General features: G+C 43.8%; 2 protein-coding genes across 4 annotated transcripts in view; one reads left to right on the top strand and one right to left on the bottom strand.

Moving 5' to 3' along the window:
- Positions 1-2,994, top strand: part of IGSF9 (immunoglobulin superfamily member 9) — a 68,032-nt gene extending 65,038 nt beyond the window's left edge. For both annotated transcript variants that reach the window (XM_089483559.1, XM_089483557.1), the window contains exons 20-21: positions 456-601; positions 2,220-2,994. In XM_089483559.1, coding sequence (XP_089339685.1) covers positions 456-601; positions 2,220-2,455 — 382 coding nt within the window. In that variant the 3' untranslated portion in view covers positions 2,456-2,994. The remainder of the gene's footprint in view (positions 1-455; positions 602-2,219) is intronic.
- Positions 2,995-7,546: 4,552 nt separating this feature from the next.
- The window catches only part of LOC149301970 (transgelin-2-like), a 36,342-nt gene continuing 26,230 nt past the window's right edge, over positions 7,547-17,658 (bottom strand). For both annotated transcript variants that reach the window (XM_089482839.1, XM_089482838.1), the window contains 4 exons: positions 14,336-14,544; positions 12,590-12,764; positions 11,592-11,694; positions 7,547-8,815 (listed from right to left, as the gene is read on the bottom strand). In XM_089482839.1, the coding sequence (XP_089338965.1) occupies positions 8,674-8,815; positions 11,592-11,694; positions 12,590-12,764; positions 14,336-14,515 (600 nt within the window). In that variant the 5' untranslated portion in view covers positions 14,516-14,544 and the 3' untranslated portion in view covers positions 7,547-8,673. The remainder of the gene's footprint in view (positions 8,816-11,591; positions 11,695-12,589; positions 12,765-14,335; positions 14,545-17,658) is intronic.

The raw sequence follows: 17,658 nt of genomic DNA, 5'->3' as shown, positions 1-17,658 counted from the left end.
TTCCCTCCTCCCCGCTCCTGTAGACAGGTTGTGTGTGTTGAGTTGTTGTTCCCTATGTGCCCACAAGGTGAGGCTTTCCCTCTTTAACTGCATGTATAAAGAGACAGAGAATGTCATTTGGTTCCAGTTCTATTAAGAATGCAGCAGTCTTCCTAGATCTCTTCATACATTTGATGAGAAGAGCTTGGTGTCTTTTAAATAATGAATGTTAAAACAAAATTGACAGATTGGTACTTCTAGTATAAAAAGAAAGAGACTACAACTTCTTGCAGATCTTTGAAAAGTTGCTTTTTGGACTCCCAGAATCTCTGAACCAAAATCCTCATGTCAGTTAGAACTTTCTCTAAGGCTTTCATTTGATCATCATTAGGCTTAACACTTAGTTCTTGGGTGTCATGTTAGGAGAAAGGGGATACAAACAAAATAAAATGCTTACTCTCCTTGGTTGTTTCCAGGAAGAACACCTCTGTGGATGAGAACTATGAGTGGGACTCAGAGCTGACCCTGGAGTCTGACCTGCTGGATGCATTGCAACTATATCGGAGTGGAAACCCTAAAAGGCCAGTCTCCACCATTGCAGCGCACGAGTTGGAGAAACAGAGTAAGCATGCTTGTGTTGCGGGTTGGGGAAAAGTTCCATGGAGAATTTATTCTGTGGAGCCGTTACAAGCTGGGTGAAGCATCCTTGTTATGCTGTATATACTCATGTATAAGTCTCAATATTTTAGACAAATTGATCCCAAATAACTGGGTCGACTTATCCATGGGTCAAAAAAAGGAACCACTATCTCTCTGAGTAGAGTGGCAAAAGGTGAGAGTTTTAGTCCATCCCAGGAGCACTATAGAAACACCAACCCTTTCTATTTTGTTCACCATTCCTCCACTTCTGACCTTTTTGAATGTCTGGATTGGAAAAGCACAAACAATTATGCCTGCCAGAATTTTGTAAACTCTTTGGCATACTTTTTCTTAGCTTCATCCTTTATATCCTTTGTTATGTGCAACTCTCGACTTATCTTATCAAAATCCATAATTTGGGCCCCCAAACCCACCCTCGACTTATACACGAGGTTGACCTATAGTTGAGTATTTACAGTACTTTTTAATAGAAACCATAATGATTAGCTACTATCTTCATGACTGACCTTGTGAGAGGCATCTTGGCCACTCTTCCAGACCCAAAGTATTTGCATCCACAGAAGAAATTTCCTTGATATTTTTGTTTAGAGACTTACCTCCTTCTGCTGACCTTTTACTGGAAAGTGGGGAGGTGATCTGTTTGTGCCAAATCTAGAGGTGCTCTCATTGGAGCAATCACTTGTCATGTGCCATGAAATTCTCTATTTTGGATTTGAGCCCATAGGAGATCTGCAGGTGACCTAAGTTCAGATGGGCTTTTATTTTTTACTCCTGTGTTCCTGGTTATTTACTGTATATACTCATGTATAAGTCTAGAAATTTTAGTCCAGAAATTGACCCCAAAAACCTAAGTTGACTTATCCATGAGTCAATGTAAGTACTGTGCTTTAACTGTTACTTTAAAAAGGAATCATCCCCTGGTGAAAGGTAAGAGTGTAACCTGTCCTGGAAGCACTGATCCCACACTGTTCACTCATCCATAGAGCACCAACATGCCTGCTGGAATTTTATATGTTTTTTGGCATTTTCCCCCTTTGCTTCATACTTTAGGTCCTTTGTTACATGCCTCTAAGTTTTCAGGTCTTGTCAAAATCCATAGTTTTGGTCCCAAAACCTCTCCTTGACTTATACATGAAGTTGGCTTATAGTCAAGTATATATGGCATGTATCTAATGGCTGCATTTATATCCTCGCTATGTGGCCTGCCTCTTCTCCAAAATAGAGACTGTGGTCCAAAACACACTGCAGAAACAGTCCAGTTTGAGACCACTTTAACTGCCATGGCTCAGTGCTAGGGAATTCTGGAAACTGTAGTTTTGTGAGACAACCTTCTCTGACAGAGAGATCTGGTGCCACAATAAAGTACAATTGCCAGGATTCCCTAACACTGAGCCAGGGCAGTTAAAGCAGTCTCAAATTGGGTTGTTTCTCCAGTGTGTTTTGGACCCAAGTCAACAGAAGCTGGATCTCTTAAAGTCCCATTTGATTATTTTACCCGTGCTAACTGCTGAAACATCCAGTGATTGAAGACGCCTGGCACCAACTCAGACTTCTTACCCACTTCCCTCTTTCCTTCGCAGATTCAAAGGCCTCCAGCGAAAGCAGTGGCTCTCCCTCCAATTCCCAGTCTGTGGGGGCCTTGGACTGGCCCAGTTCCCCTGTGCCCTTGCCCAGTCCTGAGGAACGTTGCGCTGCTTTGCGCGAAGAATTTCTGGCCTACCGCCAGCGCCGAGAAGCCACCCAGCAACGCCGCCAGAAGCTGGGCTCTGGCAGGAAGCAGCGGGACGAGCGCATCGAACAGACCACTTTGCTGTGAGGAGATGCCTCCCCCCGTACCTGCTTGAACATGATTTCCCCCGCCAGGCGTTTTTCTCTCTGCAGCGGGAAAGGGGAAACATTTTGGCAGACGTTTTGGCAGTGCTTTTTTGGGAGCTTGTCATAGGAACTGCATCATGGATGATCCGATGATTCCAAAAACACTAGGAGAAGTTTTTTGATTAGGAGGTAGATAATGTGAGCCCTAGAGTGTCCTATCCTGTTGGGGGGAGATGGGGGATGTTAAAACTACTGGTTTTGTAATCTGTTTTGAAAACCGATGCTGGATTAAGGGGTGGGGTTTGCTGTTTTTTAAAAATGATCTTTGAAGAAAAACAAAGTTTAAGTGTAATTTTGTGTTAATTATGAGAATGGGAATGACACACATTGTGGGGGAACATGGGCAACCCTGCGCCGCTACACCTTGAACTCAGTCCAAACACTGTGATGCATAGTGAGGGGCAGCTGTCAAGGATTTAGGTCCAAAACACACTGCAGAAATGATCCAGTTTGAGGGAGGACAATTTTAAAAAATAAATAAAACATGGAATTTTTGATTGATTGATTTTGCAACTACTTGCCTTGCAACTACTTACAAAATCAAACAATTGCATATTCTGTCAAACACATTCTATCAATTTAATTTTTTAAAAAACACACACACAAGTACACAGGCAGCGCTGCAAAGGGGTGGAGCGAATGGTGGGTCTGTCAAACAGACACTCCTCTGCCATTTGCCCCTCCTTGCCTTGCAAGTAGTTACAAAAGTCACACAATTGCATATTCTATCAGTCACATATTCTGTCAATCACATATTTTATCAATTTAATTTAAAAAGAAAACCACAAGTACACAGGCAGCGCTGCAAGGGGACGAATGGTGGATCTGTCAAGATGTCCCCCCTCTGCCATTTGCCCCTCCCCTCAGAAAGAATCAGTTCTGATCTGGCATTGTGCCCACTGTTAGGAATCACCTCAGAACTGATTCTTCTCAAACGAACCTCAAAATAACTGCTACCAAAAAACATGGGCTTTTTGCATTTGCTCCACTTTATTTCACCTGGAATTGATCCAATGAGGATCAGAATCGATTTCCAGTGGGAACTAGAGGCATATACCCTGAATCAGGATTCAGTTTATTGTAGTGGGAATGACCTCTAGCTGAAAGAAAGAAGTTGGCAACATGCACTTTTGTAGACTGAAGTCTGCTTCCTCAGATGCATTTTGGGGAAGTGCAAGCTTCTGCTGCCAACGTCTTTCTTTCAGTTAGTCTCTGAAGTGCTACAAGAGCTATCTGCATATTGATTCGACAGACTAACATGGCTATCTCTTTTAATTGGTCAACCTTTGTGAGCCAGATATAAGCCACATATCCCTTCACTTTGCTGAAGGGAGGACTAAACCAGAAGCCCTTTGAGTGAGCCAGCCCCAAATCGATTCCATCCTCCGATTCCTAACTGTAGCTTCCGTTCCAACTGGCGTTCTTGCGGCCTCTTTAAGGTTAAAAAGAAGCCAGTGACCTTACACTGAAAAGGGCGGGGGAAAGAAAGGAAAACATTCTTGCTTCCTCTCTTTCCAAATTTGGTCTTTCTGTGAATGAGTCATATGGCCCCAAGGGGCTGAAGGTTGGTAAAGTGTCATCTGCTGGAACAGGAAGCAACATGAGCAAGAAGCCGCCAGTGAAGGAACAAAGGAAGACATCTGCAACATCTTCCAAGATGCAGGGGCTATTCTTTAGCCCTCTCCTGATAAAAACAACATTTATGTTGATACAATCCTGGATTTATGAGTAAACTACACTGAAAGACATGGCTGGGAACCAACTGCCCTGCCAGCTGTTGGTTTGCAACCCCCAGCATTCCTTGCCATTGGATACACTGGCAAGTTGCATGGCAATAACATCTGGAGAGCTGTATGATCCTCTCTGCTTTAAGGCCTTGGATTATAAGGGGCCTCTAAATGAAGCAAAAATACATCTGTTAAACAAAACACTTTTTACAGAAGTACAGTCCTTCCTCTGTTCTTGCGGTCTTTGGATTCCCGATCCTTGCTTATGTGCGTGGGACGGAGGGAGAATGAATGGGGTGCACACCTGTGCACCCCCATGCCTATATTCAAGCCAATGGGGCTTGAATATATGCAAAACTCCATGTTTGCAAGGGGGTCTGGAACAGATACCCCACAAAAAAGGAGGGATGACTGTAATGTTATGGGGTCTTTTTCCTTAGCGGCCACAGCATGTCTTCACTCAGCTTCGTGGTGATAAATATTATGGATTTTAATAACTTATTTCCAGAGATGGGGAAGGCCAGGGCTCTTGTGGAGGTCTCTGAATCAAAGTCAGTGTAAGAGTAAATTACACCAAGTGGTAGTTTAATTCTGAAATTACCTGAGGGAAGGCTTCCTCTGCTTTTAGGGCAGGGCTGGACCACCTCTTGCCTTTCAGATGTTCCATCATCTCTCCCCATTGGCAGCTGGTCAAGGCTGCTGGGAGTTCCAGTCCAACAATAGCTGGAGTGCCACAAGGAACCCACTCACAGTGTACCTTGAACATCAAATTATAACATGTTGACGGTGGGGGTATGCCTATGAAAATACAATAATACAAGTTTTTCCTAAATACACAATAGCAAATACTCAAAGCAAGTGCTCCAAGGTGCCCATTGCCCGTGTTCAAAGAACTGGGTATCATGGAATAGGAAATGCCTAGAAAAGAGCAGAGATAAGTGGTAGAGGAGATACTCCGCAGTGTAGTTCAAGGGACAGAATAAACCCAGAAAGCAGGTATCGGCTAGACCACCTTCTGAAAACAATGTTGGACTCCTGTTCTACATATGCCACAAAATAATTGATTTACAAGAAATTAGTTTTTTGTGGGTTTTTCGGGCTATGTGGCCATGTTCTAGAAGAGTTTATTCCTAACGTTTCACCAGCATCTGTGTTGTGAATAAACTCTTCTAGAACATGGCCACATAGCCCAAAAAACCCACAACTAAGGAGGCCAGCCATGAAAGCCTTAGACTTCACATTACAAGAGATTGTTTCCAGACTGGCATTATCTCCTCTCAGCAGGGCTTGCCCTACTGGGCACCACGTCAGGCAGGAGATCTGAGGCAGCCTCCCAGTTGTTCCTTCTGAGCTTTCCTTTGGGGGGGGGGGACAAACTGGGTGCCACAGAGTCCATCTTACATTCTTTAAACTAGCCCAGAGACCAACTTTTGCCCTCCCTCTGAAGACAGCAGCTCATCAACCAGGAAGACACTAAAAACAAGTAGATACTGCTGGGTTTGGTCCATTTCTAGCATTGAGGGTGTTTTGACAATATTTGGTCCTCCTGGAGGGCTCTCCAGAAGTGGCTTTTCACCAACTGTTTGCTCCCTAGAGCAGGGGTAGGCAACCCTTTTGAGCCGGGGGCCAGGTTGCTGTCCCTCAGACAACTGGGGGGCCGAAGCCAATAAATAAATAAATAAATAATTTTCAAAACAATTAAATAAATAAATAAACCGGGACAAATGTAGGATAAAATTTTCAAATGGAGGGCACTTTTTACATAAAAAATGGAGGACACGCAAAAAAATTTGCTGATTTTTAAAAAAATGTTAAGATAAATGCATGTTTCTGAGGCTTCTATAGACAAATGCCCCACCATGCCCCTTGCGCGAGACGCCAAAGGCCCCAGCGGCAATCGGCGGTAGGACCGGGCTGGGGCTGGTCCCAAGGCCTCGCCGGGCCACATCCGGCCCGTGGGCCGCAGATTGCCCACCCCTGCCCTAGAGATTGAGGGCGGACCAACCCACTCCAGACTTAGGACTGCATATTTTGTCCCTTATTCTGCTGTTAACTTCACAGATGGAAACAACAGCAATAGCCATCTTTCAACTATAGTTTTCTGTGGGTTTTTCGGGCTGTGTGGCCGTAAGGATTTATTCCTGACATTTCACTTGCAAATGAAACGTCAGGAATAAATTCTTGCAGAACACGGCCACACAGCCCAAAAAACCCACAGAAAACTATGGATGCCGGTTGTGAAAGTGTTTGACTTCACATCATTCTTTCAACTGTTTTGTTGACGCCCCTGCCGACTTGGTGGAGGGAGCCTTGTGTGCTACACCTAAAATGGCTTCCTACCCTCAGGTGCAGCAGCCGAAACTATTCTATTGCCAGCACCAAACTGCAATTTGTAAGTGGAATTGAGATCACAGTATTTTGCCCTGTCTCTCTGGTAGCAAACGTCCTTGGGACCAGCAAATAACAGAGCCATCGTGTTGACACAGCCCTTAAGCCTCCACCCACAGAGTCATTTTTACCATTCACTTCTTATCTCAGTTCACATCTTGCTCCCGTTTTTGTAAACTGGGAGTGGTGGGAGAAAATGCAAGGCTGTGACAGCCAATGTCCATGGGCAAATGGGAGACTTTGGGGCTATTCACATGGTGAAAATAATCTGGGGTGAATTCAGGATGAGTCTCTGTTGTTCACACTCACCCCGAATGCACCCGAATCATTTTGGGGAAGGCGGCCAAAAAACTCGCCTAACCCAGGATTATTGATACCGCCCTCCCCGAGTTTTTAAAAATTATTTGCATAGTCAGTAGTGTGAATAATAATGAGGAAAAAAAGACCTAGATTAAACTGACCATACCTTGAACACAGTTCGAATACATTCACATTGGCGCTCTTTCGGGGGACGAGGCTCCGCATGGCCAGATTTACGAGGAGATGCTTTTCCTCTTTCTCTCCACACTTGTTGCTATGGCTGGCTTCCCAGGAGGAGAGCGACATCATTCCTCTCTTTGGCCAAGGAAGCCAAGCCCAGGACAGGCAATGGGGGACCCCCTGCCCTGCCTCCTGCAAAAAACTCAAAAGACACGTGGATCGATGCCATTTCACAATGTGAATAACAAAACTGGAATGCGTGAGATTATTTGTACCGTTCTGCTAGAAAAAATGATATGTGAATGACCCCTAGGATGGCTTAGCTTTCCTGATTCGAACTTTGTCTCCAAAGGTCCCCAAAACACTTCCAACCCGCCCCATCCTCCCAGCAAACGGAGTCCTTTCCACACCCCACAGTTGAAGAGAAGAGGCAGGGCTATGAACAAAAGAATTGAGCAATCTTTATTCTATATCGGTGCCTTTGAGGCAGAATACATTCCACAGTTAAGAACACTTTTTTCTTTTTAAGAGTTCAGCCTTTACCCCCAAAATAAGGTGACACTAGACAAGAGAGCTGGCTCTAGCAAGTAAGCAGCAACACACACACACAGGCAGGGAAGTAATGGTGGCAAACAGAAAGTCTCCTACTGGGCGAGGCTCTGTTTAAGGATTTGCTACGGATGGGGAGAGACGGATTTAAGAAGAGAGCCAAGTAGCAACTAGGAAACCATGCCAAAGCTCCGCTAAACAGCCAAATCTCACCTTGTGCTAACAGCCCACTTTCCTCATCCACAAAAAGCAGCTATCCAAGAAAAAGATAGTGGAAATGTGACCCTAGCACCGAGGTGTTCATCTTTTGCTCCCTGCCAGCCATTTGTTCCTTCTACCCCATTTAAAGGTAGTGTGTTTCTGTGTGCATTTGGAATGATATACCTGTGGCGGGAACGACAGTTCAGATAGTAGTGCAGGTATCAGACATTGTAGGAATTAATAGCCAAAAATGCAATGGTCAATAGAAGAATGACAATTCTAGAGAGATCCAGACACACGTCTTTTTGGTAAAACTCCGAAAAAGAAGTGGATATGTTTTTTGGTCTAAAAATGCTGCCAATAAAGACAGGATCAGCACAGAGAGGCTATACACAGGAATGTGAACCGTTTTTAAGATGCTCCAAAGCTAGACCTGAGGGTAGGAGTTAGGAAGGGATTCTTTCAACCCTATTTTGGTCCCATCTGTGAGAATGCAAAGTGTAGAGAGAGAAAAAGGGTGGTTTTGTGGTTCTGCTGCTGCCAGGTCAGTGAAAAAATGCCACAAGCCAGTTTTTGAACAAATTATGTGATCAGAGACTAGGCCAGTTTTACTCCAGTTGTGTGGGTTAAAAGGGGACGGGATAGAAAAAAACATGGGATTAAAAAAGGATAGCCAAAAGAGAACGTAATGGCAACTGGAAACGTGGGGAAGGACTTGAATAGCTCTACTCGCAACATCTTTAGCATGATTTTGAAAGATTCCTGTCGATAAGATGCTGGGAGACGATAGTAATGATGATGGGGACGGCTAGGTTCAAAGGATTTGGCGTGGCATGCCGTAACCTGTCATGCCTGCCTGAGAGGCTCCCCGGTTTGTGCCCATCTGCAACCCAATGACGCTCTGCCCTTCCTTAAGCTTGTCATCTGAGAAGGCCCGGCGGTTCTCCTGGGACTTCCTGGCAAGGAGAAGAAAGAAAGAAAGAAAAGAAAAGGAAGTGAGGACACAATCCCAATGCCAAGCCTCAACAGTCACTTTCATACATCAACTACGGAGGGGTACCACTTTGTCTTTTGCCTCAGGCAGAAGAACTCCTTCCTCTAACTCTGCTTACATAAATATCCCTGGCCACTGACAGCTTCAAGGTAAAGGAGACATCAAGCTGGCCTCAAGACCCTGAAGACATCGGATCTTGTTTGATCTTGGAAACTAAGCAGGGTTGGCCTGGTTCATACTTTGATGGGAGACTACCAACGAAGGCCAGGTGCTGCAGGCTAGATGTCAGAGGATGCAACTGGCAAAACCCGCTCTGAGGATTCCTTGACTAAGAAAACCACATGAAATGAATGGGGTCGGCATATGCTGACAGGCAACTCGAAGTCATACATGCACAAACACACAAATAGAGCAGGGACCCTTGTCTCCGAGTGTTGGGCCCTAGACATTTCCAGCACCGAGTGGCAAACCTGAGCAACGGCAGGGCCCATTGCTTTTTAAACAGAGGCTGGATGGCCATCTGCCAGGGGTGCTTTGATTGTGAGTTTCTGCATGGCAGAATGGGGGTTGGATTGGATGGCCCTTGGGCTCTCTTCCAATTCTATGATTCTATAACATTTATTTATTTCATTGATATGCCACCTTTCTTTTGGAGTGGGACCCAAGGCAGCTCACAAAACAATCCGCCAAAAACAACACTATTTCAAAACACAGAAAAACATTACATTAAAATAGCATGTTAAAAACAATACAAGAAAGCATACAAACTTTAAAAAACAATATGCATCTGAGGAAGTAGACTGAAGTTTACAAAAGCTCATGCTGCCAACTTCTTTATTCAGTTAGTCTCAAAGGTGCTTCAAGATTTATCTACAGTTAAAAAATAAAGCACCTTCCGCTCTCATATGAAGCCTCCCTGCAAACAATTACTTGTAATGAAACAAGTGTGCGATGGTGGCTGAAGCTAGAGAAAGCCCTGCTCTTGGACCCACTGAGGTTTCAAAAAATCTTTCAAAAGGCAGTTCCACACAACCATGCCAGGTGCCGCCCCAAACACAAGAGCTGGCACATTAATTTTAACTCCACAAATGCCTTCCCAGTCACCAATGAAACCTAAAAGCATCTAGGAACAGGAATATGCCCAGGCATACAGCCAAGCTGTCACCTGAGATTTCAAGGGAGTGGGTCCACTCCATCTAGCAGAGGTTGAATTCCCTGATCTGCCTTTTGTTTGGTAGACACCACCTCAGTCTTATCTGGACTCCATTACTGACATCAGACATTGGTTGAGCACCACAGTTTGATGTTGTTGTGTGTCTTATGCAACCCTAAGGGGAATGCTGGACAGTCAAAAAGACAAACAAATGGGTCCTTTAACAGATCCAAGCCAGAAATCTCCTTGGAAGGCAAGGAGGCTGTTGTACTTCGGACACATCATGAGAAGGCACAGCTCTTTAGAAAAGATAATAATGTTAGGAAAGGTGGAGGGAAGTAGAAAGAGAGGAAGGCCACAAGATGGATGGACTCTATGTTAAAAATGTCATGGGTATGAATTTGCAAGAACTGAGCAGAGCAGTAGAAGACTGGGTGTCTTGGAGATAAATTAAACTTAGTGTTGTTGTTGTTGTTGTTATTGGAGATGCCTTATTCACAGGGTCGCCGTGGGTCGACATTGACTTGAGGGCAGTTAACACCACCAACAACAAAGGTGATCCTATCATGGGGTTTTCTTGGAAGTTTCTTCAGATGGGCTTGCCACTGGCATACTCTGAGGCCAAGAGTGACTTGCCCAGGGTCACCCAGTGGGCTTACATGGGATTCAAACCCTGATCTCCAGAGTCCTAGTCCAACGCTCGAGCCACTACACCACGCTGGCTCCACAATAGCTTCCTTAAAAATTCACCACAACGACCAACATTGTTTCTGTCCCATAACCAGTCCTGAAGCCACAAAAATGGATCTAGATAATTTGTTTCATCCAGGAACCCCTGGGTCTGAAAAGCTACCATAAGCTCCAGTGACCTGTCCAAAAATAGACTATTGGATAGCAAAAATTCTTGGGTTGATACAACAGAAATACAGAAGAGAAAAGTATTAGCTGCCTTTGAAACCCCCTTAACGTTTGCAAAAGTACAAACAACTAGGTTAGTGGTGGATCTAAGCTACACTCAGCCACCATAAGAATCTGTTGAAGCCAATGTGGTACAGTGGTTACAATGTTGGGCCAATGTACTAAGACCCACTAAGACACAAGCTTCATTGAAGTGACATTCAGCCAGTTGCTCTTTTTTAGCTTAAACTACCTTACATGGCTGTTGTGAAGATGAGATGTGGCATAACCATGTTTGCTGGCTTCAACTTGTTTCAGGAAAAGCAAAGCATGAGGGTAATAATAATATAGGCATAATGTTACCCATACCCATCTGTTTGGCTCATGGATTACAGAAGAAAATAAAGCACTTTCAAGTTCCACAGCTGCAAAAGGGGTGGGCAAATGGTGGCTTGCAGGCATGCAGCCCCCAAGGTAGTTTTTGTGGCATCCAGGGCCCAAATTTGGGCTGCAAAAGGCTGCAGTGGCGACCCAGAGGAACAGAATAGGACTATCTCCTGTCCCATATCTAATGCTACAAAAGGGAGCCAAGATTTTCACACAGATATCCAAAAAAAGGAACTCAATTATGTGCTTTGAGCTCTGCATAGCAATGTTCTTGTGGGCACACACATATTGAAGCACTTACTTTGGGAACCAGTTGGGGTCCCCAGCAAAGAATCCATCCCCTTTTGAGACTGCCAATCCTCCCAGGTTCATCAAAGTTCTCTGCACGCAGGCCATGTTCTTACCTGTGGGAATGGAAAGCAATTCGAAGTATGTCTCAGTTACAGGATACTAAATTATTGGTGTTTTAAAATTGTAAATTAAAAAAACACCCTCTTTATAATAAAATTTTAGCTATATCTTGTTTTAACTTTTTGCAAGGAACCATGAGTCTCATGTTGGGAGAAAGGTGGGATACTGAATCAATCAGTCCAACTATTCTCAGATTAAATGGGAACACTATATTATTAGCACTATACTATTATAGCAATCTGATACCATGTTAATTCTCTGCTGTCTCAGCAAACTACAGACTTCAGTATTGTGTAGGATAAAGCTATGACAATTAAAGTTGTAAGAAACTAGCAACTATGTACTACCGATACTTTTAAATGATGCCCTCTGCAGAAGTCACTCTGGTCATTCCCAAAGGGGCATCAGGAGGAGCTTTCATAGACTTAAGGCTACTTCCTCAGATGCATTTGGAAGTAGACTTAAGACTATGAAAGCTCATGCTGCCAACTTCTTTCTTTGGTTAGTCTCAAAGGTCTTCCAAGATCTCGCCACATAGTGATTCTACAGACTAACATGACTGTATCTTTGAATTCTAGTGTTCCTTAGATAAGTGCTACTCAAACTAATGATACCTAGACCAATAGTGGTCCCATTGGGCTCTGGTCTCTAGTTAGTTTCTGGCATATTAGGACACCCCCCACCACCACCACCATCAAATAGCCTAAAAAGCACTGCCTTAGATAATCCACCCGCAACCTGATATGACTCAAGCTGTGTTGGACTACACCTCCCATAACCACAGCCATGCTGACATCTGTAACACTATCTGTCTGGGGGAAATTTTGTTAGACCATCAGTATATATTCCCTCCCTCTCCCTTCCCTCGGCCATTTGAATGCTCTGTACCTTCCCAGAGGTCCACTGTCTGGAATATATCTGTGGCAAGAATGCCGTATTTCTCAGCTGCATGCAGAAACTGTGAGATCTGCTCCATTTGCTTGAAGGCCATGGTGGAGCCTTGGATCTTGGCCACAGGCCCTTTTCCAGGGGGATAAAGGCTGTTGATAAGCCTACATAGCACCTGCAGAAAATCAAGCAAGCAGCCATTAAAAGGAGGAAAGAAGTCTCACAGTTCATAACTAGCTAATGCGTCCTTTTCCCTCTTCTTTCTTTCAGCTCTGCTTTGCATAGACAGAATTTTGCAGAGTTTGGTAAATTCTTACCCCAATCATTCTGAAATACGCTCATTCCTCCATATTTGCAGCCTTGATATTTGCGGATTTGATTATTCACGGATTTGATTAATATGTTCTCTCTAGGAATATCTAGGTCCTCCAGTGCAACTCTATGGGCAACTTTAACCAAAAGTTGCACTGAAATTCCTAGCGATTCCTAGAGAGCATACTCTACTAGGCCTTTGTAGCTCCTCTAGTGCAGTTCTATGGTCAGTATTTGTTGGACATTGACCACAGAGTTGCACTGGAGGACCTAGAGATTCCTAGAGAGGCGTCATCTCAGGTAAAAACATGGTGTTTTTGTTATTTGTGATTTTTTCCCATATTCATGGGGGTCTTATGCCCCTAACCCTAGTGAATATGGAGAGACAAGTGTACCTTTGGCTTCTGACCTTTCACAAAATGTCCTGTGGCATTTAAGAACAAAATGAAAACTAGCAGATTTAGGGGCTATATTCTAGTGTTCCTTAGAATATAGGAAGTATGTTCCTATAAGGCCGGCCTGGGAGTGGAGTTGGGGTGTGGCATCCACATGACGCACACCCTGACTCCGCCCCCAGGCCAGCGTGACGCCGCATGCCACTCCACATGGCACATGGCACTCTACTGGCACTGCATCTACATGGCACAGTGCCAAAGAAGCACAGAAAAGCTGTGCACTGGCGGCTATGATGTCCTTTTCAGGGTGCAAAAAGGAACCACTTTTTGCGGCTCCTTTTTGCGCTGCAGAAAGGAGAGATTGGAGCTGCAGTATGTAGTTGCCATGCCCCAGATCCGGTGTTTAAAGGGGTGGCTGCAGTCTGTACAGCCCCTTAGGTACACAATGATTTGTATCAGATAAAGTGGATACTCACCCATTAAAGGTTGTGATGCCACAAATCTGCTAATTCCCCAGGTGCCACAGAACTGAGAAAATTATTTGTTTTAACTAACTAGTTAAAGCTACAGAGAGCCAAAATGTAATTATAATTACTGAAAATGTCACAAGTCTCTACTTTCTAATTATTGAAAAGTAACTCAATTAATTACCTTTAAAACCTAAACATTATAGAAACTACTTGCAGAATAAGCTTGCAATAGTGGATGCCATATACCACCTAAAAATGTCAAATTTATTAAGGCAGTTACAGAGCAAAGTCATCACTTGTTATGTAAAACTGTTATAATGTAACTTGAAGATGCCTTAGTTGTTGCAAAAGCAATCTGTTACAAGTAAATTATTATTTGTAATGAGTTTCTTCCGAACTCTGCAACAAGACATGGCTGCTTGCATTACACAGCGCCAATCCAGATATCTTTTCTGGAAAGGGTATCTCTCATTCACCATTTAAATCCAAGCCACGAGCCCTGAACATTTTGGGACTAAGGATAGGATTTGTTTGGGTTTTTTTTTTTTAAGTAACAACGAATGCCTTACCGTGCCATCTTTCAACCACTTCTGAAAGTTGTCCTTGCCAGGCTGAGGCTGCCCAACATCTGGGCCACACTGGGCCCCGATCCACTGGATCAGAATTTGCTCTAGATCAGGGTCATACTGTTTATCAATCTTCTGCTGAACCTCCCGACTGAGTCCGTAGGCGGGTCCTCTGTTTGCCATGATAAATGGGGTGCGTGGATTGGACTTCTCTGAAAAGGAAGCAGAGAAGAGTGAAGATTAAAAGAGAGAGCCAATGAGTAACAGTTGAGCAAGAGTTACACCCCAGAAAGTCTCATAAGCAAAGGCCCAGATTATGCCAATAATAGAATCATAGAGCTGGAAAAGACGCCAAAGGCAATCCAATCCAACCCACTGCCATGCAAGAATACATAAAGCATTCCCAACAGTTGGCCATCATAGGGCATCTTCTTGCTGCCATCCTCTTACCCCACATACAGCAGTAATCGCTGCCAATTTCAGAGTACGACAAAGTTACTTTTTGGACTATAACTCCCAGAATCCTCAAGCCAGCACAGCATTTGAGAATTGTAGTTGTTTCCAAACTCTGACCAATTTAGGAGTATCTTCTCACTCCAAAGCCTCAAGCACAAGTGGAATCTTGCTGCTGAGATAGGCCCTCTGCACATGCCTAGGTGTGCTCTTTTCTCATGACAGTGAATGCACTTCCATCTTTGTTCCTCATGAGTCTACAGGATTGTGGAGGAAGCAAGTACACACTTTTATCATGCTTTTCATCCTTAGTTCGACAGAGTTTCATACCACCAAACCCAAGACTACGAAAAGTGGTGCTGTAACCCTCTTAGGATGGAGGCCAGATCTTTTAAGGGTTGGTCAACCCAGCCCTGATAAGAGGACCACTCCCGCCCTTCCTGCAAAGACGGCTTATCAAATACCCCTGGCATTTCCTATCAGCAGCTGGACCAAGCCTCAGACCAGCCACAAGGAAAGGGCAACTTCCTGCCCATCCTCCCCAAGAATAAACATCTTACTTGCCACAGCAAGGAGGATGGCTCTGGAGCACGGCCTGGGAGTTACTGCATTAAAAAGAAGCCTTCAGTGTCAAGCTCTTCAATGTCCTTTGTAATGCTACTTTTGGGGACAACAAGGTATTGGAAAAATAATGTACTGATGTCGTTTTGGTAATGCTTCCTTGAAAAGGGTTAACTGAAAGAAAGAAGTTGGCAGCATATGCGTTAGTAGAAAAGCATCCGAGGAAGTAGAATGAAGTCTACGAAAGCTCATGCGGCCAAATTCTTTCTTTCAGTTAGTCTCAAAGGTGCTACAAGATCTCTACATACTGAAACTACCGACTAACACAGCTATTTCTACAGACTAACATGGCTAATGCAGCTGTATCTTTGAATTGAAAAGGGTTACTCACAGGTAACACTGCTCAGTCTTTCTGAAAGGATGTTATGTAGAAGGTGCAACCAGCTTATTTTTGGCTATAGTATTTTTGTGGATTTTTTGGGCTACGTGTATTCCTGACATTTCGCCTGCATCTTCTATGAAGATGCCAGCTACAGATACTGGCAAAACGTCAGGAATAAACTCTTCCAGAACTGAGCCGCACAGCCTGAAAAACCCACAAAAAACTAGGGATGCCAGCTGTGAAAGCCTTCGACTTCATATTTTTGGCTACTTCAGACACTAGAACATAAACAAATGGATTCAAATTACTAATAATACTTTGGCATTTGCAATAGTTTTTCCAAACTCTGATGTGGAAAGCATGTTTCCATGTTTAGAATCAGAGAATCTTAAGAGTTTGAAGGGGCAACAAGGGCCATCTATTCCAATCCCTGCCATACTGGAGCGTACAACTAAAGGACTGTTGAAAGACGCCCATCCAGCCTCAATTTAAAGACCTCCAAAGATGAGATACCACTTACCTTCAGGCAGTCTGTCCAAAATTGAACAGTTCTTACAGTAAAAAGGTCTTCCTAATATTTAAGTTCTTTTTGAGTTTTATTTTGTGGATTTTTGTTTTGCTTTGTTTTTGTTTGGTAATTTTAACCCACTTGTTCATGTTCTAGTGTCTGGAGTAGACAAAAATAAGCTGGCTGCACCTTCTACATGACATCTTTTCAGATGTTGGCTATCACACCAGCTCTCAATTTTCTCTTATCTAAACATATCTAAGTCATTCTTCATAAAACTTTAGTCAGGCCTCACATGGAAACCTGTGTCCAATTCTGGGCACCACAATTCAATAAGGATATTGAGAAGCTGGAGTGAGTCGAGAGGAAGGTGACTCAAAATGGTGAAGGGTCAAGAAACCATGCCCTGTGAGGAAAGACTTAGAGAGCTGGGTATGTTTTGCCTGGAGAAGAGAAGGTTAAGGGGTGAAATGAGAGTCCTGTTTAAATATTTAAAGGGGTGCCATATTGAGGATAAAGCAAGCTTGTATTCTGGGGCTCCAGAGAACAGGATCCAGAAAAACTGATTCAAAGTAGAGGAAAAGAGATTCCACCTCAACATTAGGAAGAATTTCCTGACACTAAGAGCTGTTCAACAGTGGAACACACTCCCTCAGAGTGTGGTGGGGTCTCCTTCTTTGGAGGTTTATAAACAGAGACTGGATGGTCCTCTGTCAGGGATGCTTTGATGGTGAGTTCCTGCATGGCAGAAAGAGGGGCTGGACTGGATGACCCTTGAGGTCTCTTCCAACTCTAAGATTCTATCTTGGTTGTCCTTCTCTGAACACATTCCAGCTTCTCGATATCCTTCTTGAACTGAACAGAATGGCACCAGTACTTCCCTTGATCTTGACACTATACTCTTGTTGCTGAAGCCCAGAACTGAATTGGCTTTTTTGGCTGCTTTGGCACACAGTGCGTTCATATTTAGCTTGTAGTGTACTAAGGCTGCTAGATCCATTTTGTAGTAGTAGAAGTAGTAGTTTACAATTATCTTTGTTGTAAGTAATTTTGTTAGTTTGAACCCAGCTCTCCAACACCTCATGGTCATTTTGAATTTCCTCCTGTCCTCTGAGTATTGTCTAATCCCGCTCCATCTTAGGTCAGCAACAAATTTGATCAGCATGGAGGATGGAATCAAACATTCCATCCTCCAAGTCATTGATAAAGACGTTAAACAACACTGAGCCCAAGACAGAATCTTAAGGCACCTCACTAGTCACTTCCCTCCAGGATGAAAAACAACCATTGGTGAGCACTCTCTGGTCTCAGTCTGCCAATCACATACAGACCCACCTAGTTGTAACACTGTCTAGCCCCCAGTTTGCCAGCTTGCCTGCAAGAGTATCATGGGGGACTCTGTCAAAATCCTTACTAAAATCA

The sequence above is a fragment of the Sceloporus occidentalis genome, unplaced genomic scaffold (assembly GCF_023333645.1).
Source record: "Sceloporus occidentalis isolate IW3139 unplaced genomic scaffold, rSceOcc1.0.p SCAF_20, whole genome shotgun sequence".
Taxonomy (NCBI): Eukaryota; Metazoa; Chordata; class Lepidosauria; order Squamata; family Phrynosomatidae; genus Sceloporus; species Sceloporus occidentalis.
This window is presented reverse-complemented; position numbering and strand designations above follow the sequence as displayed.